General features: G+C 39.0%; 1 protein-coding gene across 1 annotated transcript; it reads right to left on the bottom strand.

Moving 5' to 3' along the window:
* Positions 1 to 425: 425 nt before the first annotated feature.
* On the bottom strand, positions 426 to 16168 carry LOC120536280 (mast cell protease 1A-like). The gene is made up of 5 exons (XM_039764602.1): positions 16066 to 16168; positions 15698 to 15857; positions 1582 to 1717; positions 943 to 1170; positions 426 to 804 (listed from the first exon to the last, which is right to left on the bottom strand). The coding sequence occupies exons 1-5, from the start codon at positions 16133 to 16135 to the stop codon at positions 625 to 627; spliced, it is 774 nt and encodes a 257-aa protein (XP_039620536.1). The 5' UTR covers positions 16136 to 16168; the 3' UTR covers positions 426 to 624.
* Positions 16169 to 16984: the final 816 nt, after the last annotated feature.

Below are 16984 nucleotides of genomic sequence, written 5' to 3'. Positions count from 1 at the left end.
ACCCCAAATCCGGACCCCTGCCAATTGCTTTACACAATCAGTCAGCTGTGGTTTCATTCACACCCTGATCTCTCTGTTTTTCACAAAGGAAAACAAATGTTGACAATTCCCTTCTGTACATATTTGTGTAGCAATGTCATTGAAGTTCCCCTTCTTTAAAATGTATTGTGGCCTTCAGTGGCACCAAGACCCCTGCAACTTCCAAACCCCTAAACCAAGAGCTCTCTGCTATTAATCAGACATCAGGATCAGATGTGATTGACACCAAAATAAACAACCAGTCAATATGAGGAATCCTGTGGATTACTGTGTGCGATAAGTTAACATTGGAAATCAGAGTATGTGTGACCATTAAATCAGATATTTAACACTAGCAGGCTTCACACCAATAGAATCTAAAGCTCCAAGAACAAGCCACACACTTCCTCCATTGCACTGCAGACTTTATTGAAGCGGTTACTTGTGCTGGTGGTTATGGTTTAAGAGAAAGAGGAAGGATCATCCAGCATTTTATGTGTCATTGAGCTCTGCGTCAGCGTGGTAATGTAATATAGGATTGCTGTTTAGGACTACAACAGGCTGAGACACAGCAGTTGCCTTCAAATCCTTGCCCTGGAGGAGCCATCAAGCAGAAGAGCTAACTTCAATTTTAGTTTTGATCCAGTTAAGGTATGCAGACACTTTTACGTACACGTCATGCCGATCAGCATCCTCACAGTTATATGACACAGAGTAAGACACAATTCCTGCAGCGGTAGGGATGTTGTTTCTTCCTTGACAAACTAGTGGACCTCCAGAGTCTCCCTGAAATAAATAAGACCGAGGGTGATTTTTAATAATGTCAAGAAGCAATATGCCTGATTAATAATTCTATTAAAAGAAATTGACCTTTGTCGTGTACACTTTGCAAAAAAAACAAAACAAAAAAAAGTCTTCACTTACAACACAGATTCCCTTTCTGCCGGTGCCTCGTGCACAGATCAGTGAAGCAGAGTAACAGCGTTCCTGGATCTTCACAGTCACCTCTCTCAGAACATTGCTTTGAGTCCCAGAAGATATTGTACTTCCCCATCCTGCCACCGAGCAGGTGGTGCCAGGCACAAAGCGCTCGTCTTTGCTTGGCAGTTGGATTGTTTTCACTTCTTTTGTGATTGTAGCATTGGACTTCAGCTATTTAAAGTGGATGAAGAGACAGGATGAAGTCAGTTTGACGTTACACCACTGAGACCCAAGTATACAACCATGAATACTGGGTCAAAATAAAATGGAAGGACATGGAGTTTATTTCAACTTTAAGAAGTTTAGTAGTTGCAGAACATGGACACACCATTTGTATAGGGTCTTTATATTGTTGACTGGAGCATTAGCCATTGCTTCTCTTAGGTTGTATCTACTGCCTTTGATGGGGATGTATGTTTAAATCTCTAAATATTTTCACTAAGGATCAATCCCAAGCTAACTATGAGGACTTCATTCACTATCAAGGCAGGAAAAGAAAACCATTTAAGATACCTGAAAGTCTGAAAGGCATGGAGTAAATCTGAAAATGTGGAACCTATTTGTACCGATAGCTACACTCACCTTCAGAATCATGATGTCATTTTCAAAGGTTTTATTATTATATGCTTCATGAGGAATCATTTCCTGCACTGGTATTGTCTGCTGGGACTTCTCATTTTCTGACCAGAAATGAGCCCCCAGAATCACAGTGATGTTCCTGTTGACCAGAAAAACAGCAGAGTTAGGAATGAGTATAAGGAGCAGTGGTTCAACTTTGAGTAACACAGTGACTGTTTTAGAGTGCTCCCAGCTGAGCTGTCATAATGGATGGAATCTGAGAATGTTATAAATGGAAGGCAGGGTGTTGAAATGAACTGTCAGTGGCCCTGCCACCTACACTTCAGAACGGGTCTTCCACCTGAAGCTAAGCGTGTTCGGGCCTGGCCCAGTAATTAGATGGGAGGCCAACCAGGAAAAGCTTGGGTTGCTGCTAGAAGGGCTCTTTGTGAGGCCAACAGGGGATGCTTACCTCATGATCTGTGTGTGGATCTCAATGCAGGGATGAGGATACTACACTATAAATATGACACTGTCCTTCGGATGAGACATAAAACTGAGGTTCTGACTCTCCATGTTCATTAAAGATCCCTGAGCATCCTTCACAAAGAGAAGGGTGTTTCCTGATGTCATGGCCTTGTCCATTCTAGTCCCCCTAATCATTCCTTGCTACTAACTGGCTAACAATCTCACACCTTCATCATCTATCAGAAAATGTGTGGTGAGTGCACTGGGTCAATAACAACTGCCATCGCAGCATCCAGGTGGGTGCTACATATTGGTGGTGATTGAAGTGGTACCCCTCTCTGTATGTAAAGCACCTTGAGTAGCAAGAAAAGCTCTATAAAACTTATTGTTATTATTATTATTATTATTATTAAAGACAAACAAGGAACAGACCACAAAAGAAAATTTAGACACATTTTAAATGGTCTATTCTATATTTAAGGACAGCCAACACAAAACTGTACTTAGAAGTACTGCTAGTGTGACTAGCTAATAGGTGAATTCTTTAAGAGAATGATATTTAATGGAAAAAAATGAAAGAGAGATAGTAGATGGTAAGGCAACAATTTTCCTTAAAATAGGCAAAGAACAAAACCATCCAATGGGCAAAACACAATTTAGAGTCTAACGCTGTGCGTAGAATTCACACTATAACATGGCATAAGCACAAAAGCCAAAATGTGTTTACGCACAGAAAAATCCAGATGCAAGAATCTGTGCATATTCCAACTTCCACGTTTTTCCGCTACATAAATCCCGATCAGCGTGAAAACTAACGCTCGTGCACGCGCCTTATGTGCCGCCCCAACTCCTCCCAGAATTACGCCTCTTTGAATATGCAAATCAATATAAATCGCCCTTAAGCTCAGCCTTCTGAGAAATACAATGGGAAAAGAACGGGGGAAAATATAAGAATTTCAGCGAATACCAAGTTGAGGCAAAGGAAAAACATACAATTTATTTAATTAAACCGTGATATAATCAACAAAAGGAAGTTGATCGAGTGAAACAGCGTGTTGAAGAAACTTGAAAGCTCAGATATCAGTCGCCATGAAAAGGCGACCCGTAGCCCACCGTCTGAGTGTCATATGAGAGCTTATTAGAATACAGAGAAAAAAAAAGGCACACAGTGGGGAAAAAAACACGAAATGTCAACTTCAATCTCGAAATTTCCACTTTAATCACGTTGTTTATTTTGTCATTAAAGTAGAACATCATAAACTTCATCTTAAAATCGTTTAATTAACCAGTTTCTCAAATCACATCGTAATTAAAGTAGCACGTTAAATGCTTTGTTTTGTATGTGATCTTCTATGTGCTCTATGTGTGTAAATCACTACTTGCTTCTTAAACTGGCTCTCTTCCTCCGACTGGACACAGAAGCCATTACATTTGTGATATTATAGCTCTCTGAGTTCATGATGATAGGAGTTAAAACACGTTATTAAACATGGGATTGACAAGGCAGTGATTGTGCACGACATTCGATGAAATTATTCATTGCAGCAGTACTCATGGGCAGCTCTAGGCTTGTGGCAGCCCTGGGCAGAGAAAGAATCGGTGGCTCCTTCACCCGTATCTTATGTACGGTGGATGGCCACGTCCGTTGCGGACACTGCATAGCCGCCTCGTGCTCATGACACAAGCGTTTAACTTTTGTCGAAATTTGCCGCTGCGTTTTTAGCTGTGTCGTTATTTTCTCTTTCTGTTTTATATTCAATATATATTGCCGTGGCCGCCCCTGCAGTCCTTGTTTTTCTTTCTCCAAGTAACCGATCGCCACACAATCAGCTCTGTAATAGATGTTAAGCCATCTGTAAGCTTAGAGTGCCGTTTCTTCAAAACGTTTAAGGAACTTTAAGCTATCTTCGTAATTATTCTATCCTTCACGCCAGTCCCAGTGAAGAAAATAGATTATTTAAATGAAGTTAAAGTTTTACCTGTATAATATAATAAACATATTTTGCTGCATTTCATCTTAAAAATGACATTGTCATCATATGTAAATACGCGCTTTAGAAAGTGGCTCAGGTTGTGCAATATTATAACTATAGTGCAAGTTTACAGTGAGGTAATTCTACTTATAAGTACAAACAGTTCTACAAGGAGCAATGATTGAGTGCATTTAAAGTTCTTGGGATGAAACTGTTTCTGAACCGCGAGGTCCGTACAGGAAAGGCTGTGGTAGCATGTGCTTGATGCTGTAATACCGATAATTCTCTTTCCAATCAGCTGCTGCTGTGATTCACACTCAGATACAGTGATATAAATACTCCAAGTGGTGCAGTGAGAGTAATATGGAAAAAGATGATCTGCTGTGGCAACTTCTAATGGGAGCAGCGGAAAGAAGAAGAAGAAGGTGCAGTGAGAGTAACAACGGTAAAGCAGTTATGGTATTTGGAATACTATGGCTGTTCCCTGGACCATTATATTGTTACAAGTTAATCACAATCAGATGCATTAAGCTAATAAACAATATGCAGTTAGTTTCCGTGTATTTATAAAGCCGCGCCAGGAAAATAAAAGAGTAACCACTTAGCAAACAGTAGCACTGCTTTGACGCTGGGTGCCACCAGTCTGCAAAACCGAGCAGAGAACTTGCGTACAACAAGGTATGAGGTACTGTGGAAAAGTACGTGGCTTTATGTCAAGTGTAGGTTTTATACATCGCGATTTGAACGTGGAAAAGTTCTTACGCAACATTTCTGTGCGTACGCACCGTTTATACATGAGGCCCCAGGACAGGCAAAGTCAACAAAGATGAAATTCTTTAATACCGTATATACTCGTGTACAAGTCGGGTCTTCATACCTGAAAAATCAATCACAAAATCAAACTCTGACTTATACGCCCGTTCAAAAATATGACACTTAATTTTTTTTTTTTTTTTACATCTTCTTGCCTCCTCCAATCTCACACCAGTTTTTCAGGAGCACTGAAGTTTGTTGCAGCAGCGCAGTTACTAATTTCTTTCTCCACTTCAATGACTTTTAATTTAAAACCACCTTCATATTTTCTTCTGATTGAACGGTCCATCATAAAAAAGGGATGCTCTTACGATAAAGGTGTATGAGGGTGTGAGATACAAAAAACACAAGACAGTGCAAATGTCGCTTCGGAATAGTTCAGGTATTACCGTGTGGTCATGTAGGCACAATACATAGAAATAAAGGCCGTGTGTGCCATGGTTACTCTCAGGTGGGGGTTAGCATATCATAATCTCTTGGAATAATAGCGTGAGTTTTCCACATTCGATTTATACAACCAACATTATAAAATACCAGAAATTATACGGTAAAATCAAGCCCCGAATTATACGCGGGAGAACTTAAACGTGAGTATATATGGTAAATATAATTATTTTTTTGAAGAGTCTTTTGTTTCTTTGCTGAATGTTTAGACAAGACAATGCAGTCAGCTCCAACTCCGTTTGCACTGTGACAGGTGCAGATACCAACAAGGTGTCATTTAGAACGCGAAGGACAAGGGTGGAGACTGTGGAGCATTGTGTGCGGTGTTGGTCGTGTCAGGTTGAAAGAATTAGACCTCTTTAGGTTTAACAGGGAGAGCTGCATAGTGATATAATCCATGTCTTTTCTCACTGATATTGTTCGCACAGTTCACAGTTTTCAGTTGTTTAGTGTGAAGTAAATACTTTTTGCTATGGCAGTGTTATTTGCATGAAACATCCAACATCAGGACAACAATAGTCAGAATTCTGCCACAAGTCAGAAGCAACCAGTTTAACAAATGCATACTAATTTACCTCTTGTGTATACTGCAATTTTTTGATTAAGCAGGTTATTGATCATGAGACATTTATAAAAGTCTATGTATTTATTATAACAATAATGTGTAGCAGAGGTGGTTTTTTCGTTTTTCATCTCAGACAATTTAATTGGGCTCCATTTATTTTTGTATAGCTCCCTGATTGTAGGTAAACATTGTGAAAGCTAGGGGACACCGCTGAGCCCCAAACATGAACATGCAACACAGTCCTGGGTTCAAATAAAATGGGGGGTCATTATAAATATACCTTTTTATATAACAACTCAACAAGTGTCTTTTCTTCTTTCTGTTTCTCTGCACTTTTATCCCCTAAAAGGCAAGTGTTACCTGTCTTCACCCCCGGCTCTGTCTTACCTGGACAAAGCATTGCGGTCTCTTTTATGGAGGACCCAGGAGTACTTCCAGTGCCAGGTCTTTGCCTGTTTGACGTACTTCCAGGCCATATGGAAAACCCAAATAATATGAAGTGTAACTCTCTGCAGCAACCCCTAGTGGTACCCACAGACCTCAGCAGGACTACACTATTGGACTACAATTCCCGACATTCCCTGTGGGTGTCCAAACAGGTAACAATTTCCAGGGCTGCTGCCATCTAGCTTACAGGGGGAGACAACAAGCAGGGGCACATGGGATTGAGGGCTATAATCCACTGTAAATGTCAAAAGAACTCACCATTATGGCAAAGGAGGACTCTCTTTGTTTGTAGGAATGCTAGACTCATTGGTTTGACGTCAAATCCCAGCGGGTGTGTGAGTAGCGACGCCTAAACACTGGCAAAAATGGCATCAATATCTGGCGAGAGAGTGGAGTGAATGCACAAAGCAAATTATTCAATGGACTACATTTTGTGTACATTTTGTTATTTTGAACTGGACTCTGACTCGTCGGACTCCGATTCTGGTGCAAGTTATCTGGAGATTGAAAACAAAAGTGACGCACCGGCATCATCTGATCGCTCCCCAGCCGATCGTGGTGCTGAACACATTTGTGTAGCTGATGCACCTACTGCAACGTTCACCTGGGAAGACCACCACTTTCAATGACAAGAGGTATAAGCCAGATTGTGTCGCACTGTGGCAAACATGCAACGAGAGTGGCCACACAATCGAGAACAGACATTTTATGCTCATTTATGTGAGAAATTATTAATGTGTGTGCTTTTCAGAAAACTGAGTTTTTTGGGAAAATATTCAGCCCCGGGTGGCACAGTGAATAGTGCTGCTGTCTCGCAGTTAGGGGACCCAGGTTTGCTTCCCAGGTCCTCCCTGTGTGGAGTTTGCATGTTCTCCCTGTGTCTGCATGGGTTTCCTCCCACAGTCCAAATACATGCAGGTTAGGTGCATTAGTGATTCAAAATTGTCCCTAGTGTGTGCTTGGTGTGTATGCGCCCAGCAGTGGGTTGGCGCCCTGCCCAGGGTTTGTTCCTGCCTTGCGCCCAGTGTTGGCTGGGATTGGCTCCGGCGGTCCCCCATGGCCCTGTAGTAAGGATATAGCAGGTTAGATAATGGATAGATGAATGGATATTCAGCCCCGGGAGAAAAGGGGGAAAATCAGCCCTAAAAGAGTTCATTAACACTCAGTTTTACAGATATACAGTAGCTAATAAAGTTGTATTTCATATTACATACAGGAGGTAAAAGACTATGCTATATTCTAAGAAGCTGGTACTTCTATTATTGAAATTAAACACATTAAACATTCTGAGATTGGCTCTTACAACCTGTTTGTTTTGCTGATAGAAAAATCCCCAAAATTACTCCAATCAAAATCCTTGAAACCAAAGTTAAATGAGTTTGCCTCTGAAATAACAGCAAAAGCAAGTTTTTTTTTATGATAATATGCATCTCTTATGGTTTGAGGCCTAAGTGCGAAGACTGAAATTTTTAAAAATCCCTAACAATAAGTGGCAAAGCCAAGAAAAAGGAAACTTTTATTTATTAGTTCTTCAATCAAAAACAGAGTGCTATTATTAAGTACCTGTAAAAAGCAAAAGACTTAACTATAACAATACTAATTAGACTGTGAAGCAGAAATTCCAAAATTAAGAATAATAATCTTCATTTATATAAATAACAATGTTAAGCAATGCTGATGAAGAAAACTAATACAGAATGATTGACAAATGTTTGAAATTAAAATGAACAGAGGCCTAAAGGAAGCAAATTATAATATAAACTGAGAAAGCTCATAAAACTTTAAATATCTGATCGTGAAGCCAAAGCTAAGATTTGAAATTCAAAAATTTCTTATATCAAAAAACTCAAGAGAGAGACACAAGTTTTTCTTTTAAATAAAATCTCAGTTGAGATAAGATGTAACCGAACCAGCAGCTAACAGTTGCTAATGCAGCCCAGCTATGGCAAAGGCGGTCTTACAAAGTCCCCCTAGAGGGATTGTCTCACAGAAGTATTTCTAATAGCAGCTCCTTCTTGACAAAAGTGGGATCAAAGGCACTGGAGTCCTTTTCAGGACACTGGACAATCTACATGCTTCCGTTAGGTCAGATTATCTCAGTGCACAACGTGAGCTACCACAGCTATGCGGATGACACACAGCTGTACTTATCTATAGCACCTGATGACTCCGACTCTTTCGATACACTAACACAATGTCTTACTGGTATTTCTGAATGGATGAATAGTAATTTTCTCAAACTAAATAAAGAGAAAACTGAAATTTTAGTAATTGGCAATAATGGATTCAGCGAGGTTATCAGAAATAAACTTAATGTATTAGGATTAAAAGTTAAGACGGAAGTAAAATACTTAGGGGTAACTGTTGACTGTAATCTGAATTTTAAATCGCATATTCATCAGACCACTAGGACAGCATTTTTTCACTTAAGAAACATAGCAAAAGTTAGACCTCTTATATCATTGAAAGATGTGAAGAAATTAGTTCACGCGTTTGTTTTCAGTCGACTAGATTACTGTAACGCACTCCTCTCAGGACTACCCAAAAAGACATAAATCGTTTGCAACGAGTGCAGAATGCAGCTGCTAGAATCCTATCTAGGAAAAGAAAATCCGAGCACATCTCTCCAGTTTTGATGTCACTACACTGGTTGCCTGTGTCATTCAGGATTGACTTAAAAATACTGCTTATGGTTTATAAAGCCTTAAATAATCTCGCTCCATCTTATATATCGGAATGCCTGACGCGTTATATTCCAAATCGTAAACTTAGATCTTCAAATGAGTGTCTCCTTAGAATTCCAAGAACAAAACTTAAAAGAAGTGGTGAGGCGGCCTTCTGCTGTTATGCACCTAAAATCTGGAATAGCCTGCCAATAGGAATTTGCCAGGCTGATACAGTAGAGCACTTTAAACACTGCTAAAAACACATTACTTTAAATTGGCATTTTTATAAGTTCACTTTAACTTAATACTGATACTCTGTATATTCAATTCATCATAATAACTATTCATAGTGGCTCCAAAATCCGTACTGACCCCAACTCTCTCTTCTGTTTCTTTTTCCGGTTTTTTTGTGGTGGCGGCCTGCGCCACCACCACCTACTCAAAGCATCATGATGCACCAACATTGATGGACTGAAAGCCAGAAGTCTACGTGACCATCATCATCAGGTCCTTCCATGAAAACGCTAAATACAAAGAGGACTGTTTGATTTATGTTAGGTAGATTGCCCAGAGGGGACTGGGCGGTCTCTTGGTCTGGAATCCCTACAGATTTTATTTTTTTCTCCAGCCTCTGGAGTTTTTTTTGTTTGTTTTTTCTGTCCACCTTGGCCATCGGACCTTACTTATTCTATGTTAAGTAATGTTGACGTATGTTTATTTTTTATTGTGTCTTCTATTTTTCATTTTGTAAAGCACTTTGAGCTACATTTTTTTGTATGAAAATGTGCTATATATAAATAAATGCTGTTGTTGTTGTTGTTGGGTCTGTCAAAGGGAAGTGGCAAATTCTGTGCCATCCCTTAGGCAACATGAGCAAAAGAGCAATTCATTGATCCACAATGTAATGTCTTCTTGTTTCTATGTGAATCTTCAAAAGTTTCAAAAATGTCCCCAACTAACTTGTATATATATACTTGTTATATATACAGTTTATTAGCTGTGTAAGCCCATGCACTGTGCACTGGCACTTGATTCAATCAATCGCATTGGTTGTGCATTAGCAGCTAAGTGAGATTCTCTCTCCTCTGAGGTTATGTTTTGCTGATGTGATCGTCTCACTTGTGTACTAGCGGCTAAGCGAGTTTCTCTTTTCTCGGATGTTTCAGTTTGGCGACAGAGTCGCTTTCTTTAAGCTTCATGCTGTAACCTCACACTTCGGGGCTGGACAGACAGACAGACACACATCCACGTGTAGACGTTTATATATATACTAGTTGTGTAAGCCTGTGCTGTAAAAAGCCCGGGGTCCTAGAAACTATTGAAAACGTCAGAAAAAAAAACTGAAATGTAGAGATGTCAGGTAACTGAAAGGAACTACTCTGGGTATCTCTCCCCTAGGATTAGTTTTGCCAACATTCTCGCATCGCTTGTGCATTAGCGGTGGGAGGAAAAGTAAAAGGGAAACCGATTTGTCGATGTTAGCAGCTAAGTGAGTTTTCTGTTTCCTTGAAGGCAGAGCCCTTACCCCAACTTCACCTCTCACTTCCGGGCTGGACCGACACACATACTTCCACGCGTAGGCGTTTGTATATAATATATATATATATATATATGTGTATGTATATATATATATATATATATATATATATTTGTATGTATATATGTAGGTATATATATGTATATGTGTATATGTATATATGTGTATATGTATAGCTGTATGTTTTTTCTTAGAGTGTACTATGGGGTTCTATGGCAGTGGATGCACTATTGGCACCCAGTTCCTCATACTTGAGAGTGGCATATGCATATTGGTGTTAACAACAATAACAACAACATTTATTTATATAGCACATTTTTATACAAATAATGTAGCTCAAAGTGCTTTACATGATGAAGAAAAGAGAAATAAAAGGCAAAGTAAGAATTAGAATAAGACAACACTAATTAACATAGAATAGGAGTAAGGTCCGATGGCCAGGGAGGACAGAAAAAACAAAAAACAAAAAAAACTCCAGAAGACTGGAGAGAAAAAATCACCAAGTCACTAAGGAAGTGCTTCTTCACACTGGAAACCATAGACACATAGATTAAGTTACTAAGTAGAGTGGAAGACAGAAGGGACCTTTAAAACTAGACTAGATGTCATTTTGGAAGAATAAAAGATAGAGGACTGGTGAGCTTTGTTGAGCTGAATGGCCCATTCTTGTCTAAATTGTTCTAATGTTCTAAAGTCAAAAGTAAGTCTGCTTTTTGCCACCTGAAAAGGAATTAAACTTGAGGACTGAGTTTCTTTTATGTAAAATTAATATTAACCCTTTGACCTCAAAAGACAGTCACTCCTGTCTCATGCTGTAATGGTTCAGGATAAGAATGAGCTTCTGCTTCAGAGGTCAGGATCATCTCCTGGAATTGACTGGAAAGAGAGCATCTGCCTTGGATGGTGGAGGTCAGGTCATTGGCCAAAGAGTCGTACAGAGACAAATACAAATATTTTGCAGCCTTTTTACCGAACTGCAAATGAATTAAAAGAGAGTAAACTACTCAGATAAACATTTCAGGTTACACACCTACCTATTCTTTTTTTGTGACCACAAAATTCTGAAATAGAAGATTAGAAGTTTAAATTGCTATAATCTATATGAACAGTTTCAGTCTGGTTGTTGTCCCCTACACAGTACAGAAACGGCACTTATAAAAATTACTAGTGACCTCCTTATGGCAGCTGATTCTGGTTTAATTACTATTCTCATCCTCCTTGATCTGAGTGCAGCCTTTGACACTATTTGTCATACTACTATTCTCAATAGATTATCTTTGATTGGTATTACCCACACTCCACTAGATTGGTTCAGATCCTACATCTCAGGCCGCACTCAGTTTGTTCAGCTTAAAACTTTCACATCCCAACCCACCGCTGTTACTTCAGGTGGGCTCTGTCCTGGGGCTCCTCCTTTTCATTATTTACCTCCTTCCCCTTGGCAATATCTTTCGTAAATATAACATTAGCTTCCACTGCTATGCTGATGACACCCAGTTCTATCTCACTAGCAAACCTACTGCTTCCTTTCCACCCTCCTCCCTAACTGATTGCATAGCAGAAATCAAATCCTGGTTTTCTTCAAACTTTCTTAAATTAAATAGTGACAAAACTGAGGTTCTCCTCATTGGTACAAAATCAACATTATCCAAAACTGATCATTTTTCATTTGTTATTGATAATTCCTCTGTCTCTCCTTCCCCACAGGTTAAGAATCTGGGTGTCATCCTTGACAGTACTTTACCCTTTCAGTCCCACATCAATAACATCTCCCGGTCTGCATATTTCCACCTGCGTAACATTAATCGTATTCGCCCCTCAACTCACTCCCCACACCACTGCTATCCTTGTTCATAGCCTTGTCACTTCTTGTCTGGATTATTTCAGTTCCCTTTTCTTTGGTCTTTCTCACAAATCTCTTTATAAGCTTCAACTGGTCCAGAACTCAGCTTTCCACATCATTACTAGAACGCCCTCTATTCACCATATCACTCCCGTTTTACAGCAGCTTCATTGGCTTTCAGTTCACTTCTGAATTAAATTCAAAATTCTTCTACTAACTTTTAAGGCTCTCCACAGCCTTGTCCCTCCATATCTGTCTGACCTCCTCCATGTTGCCATTCCCTCCCGTACCCTCAGATCCTCATCCTCCATCCACTTGACTGTTCCCTTCGTCTGTCTTACCACTATCATTTAGTTTCTCTGCTCCCCAGCTTTGGAACTTTATCAGTTTGAACATTAGATATCTTGTCTTCGTAGTGTATTCAATTGAATATAGTTTGAAAAGGATTTGCAAATCATTGTATTCTGTTTTTATTTACATTTTACACAATGTCCCAACTTCATTGGAATTGGGGTTGTACATTAGACTTAAAGTTGATATAAAGCAGATCACTGATATTGGTCTATCAGATCATTTTCTTCTACTTTTTAATATAGAAATAATGATAGAAAACACTCATGAGAAGCACATTGTTAAAAAACGCTTCTTTCACTCATCAGCAGCTTTAAAACTTAGAAACATTCTAAGCAATCAGTCTGTTTATAGTGCCAACTTTAATAGTGAGGATAATGTAAATAGTAAGGTGTGAAGATTTAATACTAAAGTGAGAGCTGCTGTTGACATAGTTGCACCTGAAAAGACAGTGAAAAAATCTTCTAGCATTGGTATACCATGTAAGACCCAAAGAGTGTCGTAGAGCTGAGCGTAAATGGAGGAAGACTAAACTAACTATCCACTATGAAATATTAAAAGTTAAAATAACAGAATACAATAACACTGTCCGTCTTGAGAGGCGCTGCTGTTTCTCTAAGATTATAAATAACAATGCTAGTAATCCCAGAGTCTTATTCTCTACGATTGATCGCCTACTAAACCCAGGTAACTCAAAGGAATGCCTCCTAAGTACTTCCAGTAAAACCTGTGAGGCTATCGCTGTATTTTTCAATCAAAAAATTAATGATATTAGAAATAACATAGTATATCTCCCCAACACTAAGGATCCTCCTAAACCCCAGCATTCCGTTATAAACAAATTAAACTCTTTCACTAGGATAGATTTACCTGATTTACAAAAAATAATATCTCAATTAAAACCCTCCACCTGCGTTCTTGATCCAATACCAACACATTTTTTCAAAGAAGTATCAGGCGTGCTAATTGATAATATTCTTGACATAGTAAATTCGTCATTAGATACGGGGGTCTTCCCAGACTGTCTTAAGACTGCTGTAGTTAAACCCCTACTTAAGAAACATAATCTTGACCCCTCGGCTCTTGAAAATTTTAGACCCATCTCTAACCTGCCTTTCTTAAGTAAAATTCTGGAGAAGGCAGTCATTATGCAGTTAAATGACCACCTCAATAAACATGCTATTCTTGATAAATTTCAGTCAGGTTTTAGAACAAATCACAGCACAGAAACTGCACTCATTAAAGTAGTAAATGACTTGCGGGCGAATGCAGACAGAGGCCATTTATCTGTTCTCATCCTCTTAGATCTGAGTGCTGCATTTGACACCATTGATCATAATATTCTTAGAAATCGCCTTAGTCAATGGGTGGGCCTCTCTGGCAGTGTCTTAAATTGGTTTGAATCCTACCTGACAGGGAGAAAATTTTTGTTAGTTGTGGTAATTACAACTCAAAGACACATGATATCCAATATGGTGTTCCACAAGGCTCTATCCTGGGTCCGCTGCTCTTCTCAATCTACATGCTTCCGTTAGGTCAGATTATCTCAGGGCACAACGTGAGCTACCACAGCTATGCTGATGACACACAGCTGTACTTATCAATAGCACCTGATGACCCGATTCTCTTGATTCACTAACACAATGTCTGACTAGTATCTCAGAATGGATGAATAGTAACTTTCTCAAGTTAAATAAAGAGAAAACTGAAATCTTAGTGATTGGCAATAATGGATACAATGAGGCTATTAGAAATAAACTGGATACATTAGGATTAAAAGTCAAGACAGAGGTAAAAAGCTTAGGGGTAATTGTTGACTGTAATCTGAATTTTAAATCACATATTAATCAGATCACTAGGACAGCATTTTTTCACTTAAGAAACATAAGTAAAGTTAGACCTCTTATATCACTGAAAGATGCTGAGAAATTAGTTCATGCGTTTGTTTTCAGTCGACTAGATTACTGTAATGCACTCCTCTCAGGACTACCCAAAAAAGATATAAATCGTTTGCAACTAGTGCAGAATGCAGCTGCTAGAATCCTAACTAGGAAAAGAAAATCCGAACACATTTCTCCAGTTTTGATGTCACTACACTGGTTACCTGTGTCATTCAGGATTGACTTTAAAATTCTGCTTATGGTTTATAAAGCCTTAAATAATCTCACCCCATCTTATATATCGGAATGTCTGACACCTTATATTCCAAATCGTAACCTCAGATCCTCAAATGAGTGTCTCCTTAGAATTCCAAGAACAAAACTTAAAAGAAGTGGTGAGGCAGGCGGCCTTCTGCTGCTATGCACCTAAAATCTGGAATAGCCTGCCAATAGGAATTCGCCAGCCTGATACAGTAGAGCACTTTAAAACACTGCTGAAAACACATTACTTTAATATGGCCTTCTCATAACTTCACTGTAATTAAAATCCTGATACTCTATATCTCCAACTTATTATAATAACTATTCATGGTGGCTCTTAAAACTGTACTAACCCCTATTCTCTCTTCTGTTTCCTTTTCCAGTGTCCTTTTGGTGGTGGCTTGCGCTACCACCATCTACTGAAAGCACCGTGATGTTCCAACAATGATGGATGGTTTAAAAGCCAGAAGTCTGTTTGACAATCAACATCAAGTTCCATGAGAACCCTAACTACAAAGAGGACTGTTTCATTTATGTGAGGTAGAATGCCCAGAGGGGACTGGGCGGTCCTGTGGCCTGGAACCCCTGCAGATTTAATTTTTTTTCTCCAGCCGTCTGGAGTTTTTTGTTTTTCTGTCCACCCTGGCCATCGGACCTTACTCCTTTTCTATGTTAACAAATGTTGTGTTATTTTAATTTCTTATTTTGTCTTTAATTTTTCTTTGTTTTCATTATGTAAAGCACGTTGAGCTACTTTTTGTATGAAAATGTGCTATATAAATAAATGTTGTTATTGTTTTTGTTCTATTCTTAACTCCTAGACTCCTATTGCATTATTATCTTGTTTCCTCCCTATGCTGGCACACATACAAACAGGACAAAATAAACTTACTTTCCTTTGCAATGAGCTGCCGTCAGGATGACGTTAGGGTAAATGAGGATCCCTCCACACATATGCACCTCTCGCTCTTTTATTATCTTCAAATATGCCATGTAAGGCCAGCTGTGGGGTACGGCGACTGTCCCATCAATGATTTTGACTCCAGAGACACCTGAGAGGAACAAAATGGAAAAAAAAAATGAAACTCTTTGTCACTGTGTCCAATTTAGCCAAATGAATCCTTTGCAGGGTGGAGAATAGCCATGTTGATCGGATCAATTTTAATTATTTTACAAAGCTTCTCTCCTAAAATCAGGTTTTCTTAAAAGAAAAGAAATTTGTCAATGCCCAACAAGGTACAGTATCTCATTCTAGCTTACCTGCCAGTCCGAGGCAGACGATGGTGATGGCGGTCAAGTACATTCGTAGCATGGCTTCACGTGTGATCATCTCTACAAATTCAGATCTCAGTTTTATAGAAGGCGAAATGAGAATGGGGTTGAAACAGACCACAAACCACACTGCTGTCACAGCAGTTTAGATAGGGAGGTGACTTAGGATTGTTTTCCTGTCAGATGACTAATACATTGTAGGTCATTTTTATTAGTCATTAGTAATAAAAAAATGAAGTGAAGTAAAAGACTTTGAGATGCCCATAATGTGTATAAAAGAAAAGGTTAAATGAACTCCTAATCACGGTCAACATAAAAGATTTGAAATGCTGAGGCAAAGCTAATCCTATTTCTACTCTACCAAGTAATGTTATGGTCATTATGGGGTGTCATACTTTGATATTCCAAGTCTTACGCACAAGTTCAGTTTATTTTCATGTGCACAAAGTACAAAGAAATTCTTAATTACATGCTCCTGAGAGCAAAAAGAGAAAAAACGCGAGAAAATGTATGCGTTACATAAATTCAGGTGTGTTGGAGGACTGTACAGGCACTGTGACCCTCAATGGCCTTATTTTAGTAGGTGGGTTCAAAGGCCTTCTCAGGCCATTTCAGGGTTGTGGGGGCCAAAGGTTGTCTCACCAGAACTGAGCAAAAAAACTGCTGAAAATAGGCCTGGAGGGAACTCTAGTCCATCACGTGGACCACTGTCACTCATATAAACACACACACACACACCATACTCAAACACTGTGACATTCTGCAGTTGACAATTAACATAATCTAAATAAGTTAATGAAAAATGTAAAATCCTTTATAATTAATTCTTTATGTCTGGCTGTAGTAATTTTTCATGAAATGAGACTTGCAAAGCTATTCAGTTTTAACAAGTGTGAGGGAAAAGGAG

This window comes from Polypterus senegalus, chromosome 10 (assembly GCF_016835505.1).
Source record: "Polypterus senegalus isolate Bchr_013 chromosome 10, ASM1683550v1, whole genome shotgun sequence".
NCBI lineage: Eukaryota > Metazoa > Chordata > Cladistia > Polypteriformes > Polypteridae > Polypterus > Polypterus senegalus.
This window is presented reverse-complemented; position numbering and strand designations above follow the sequence as displayed.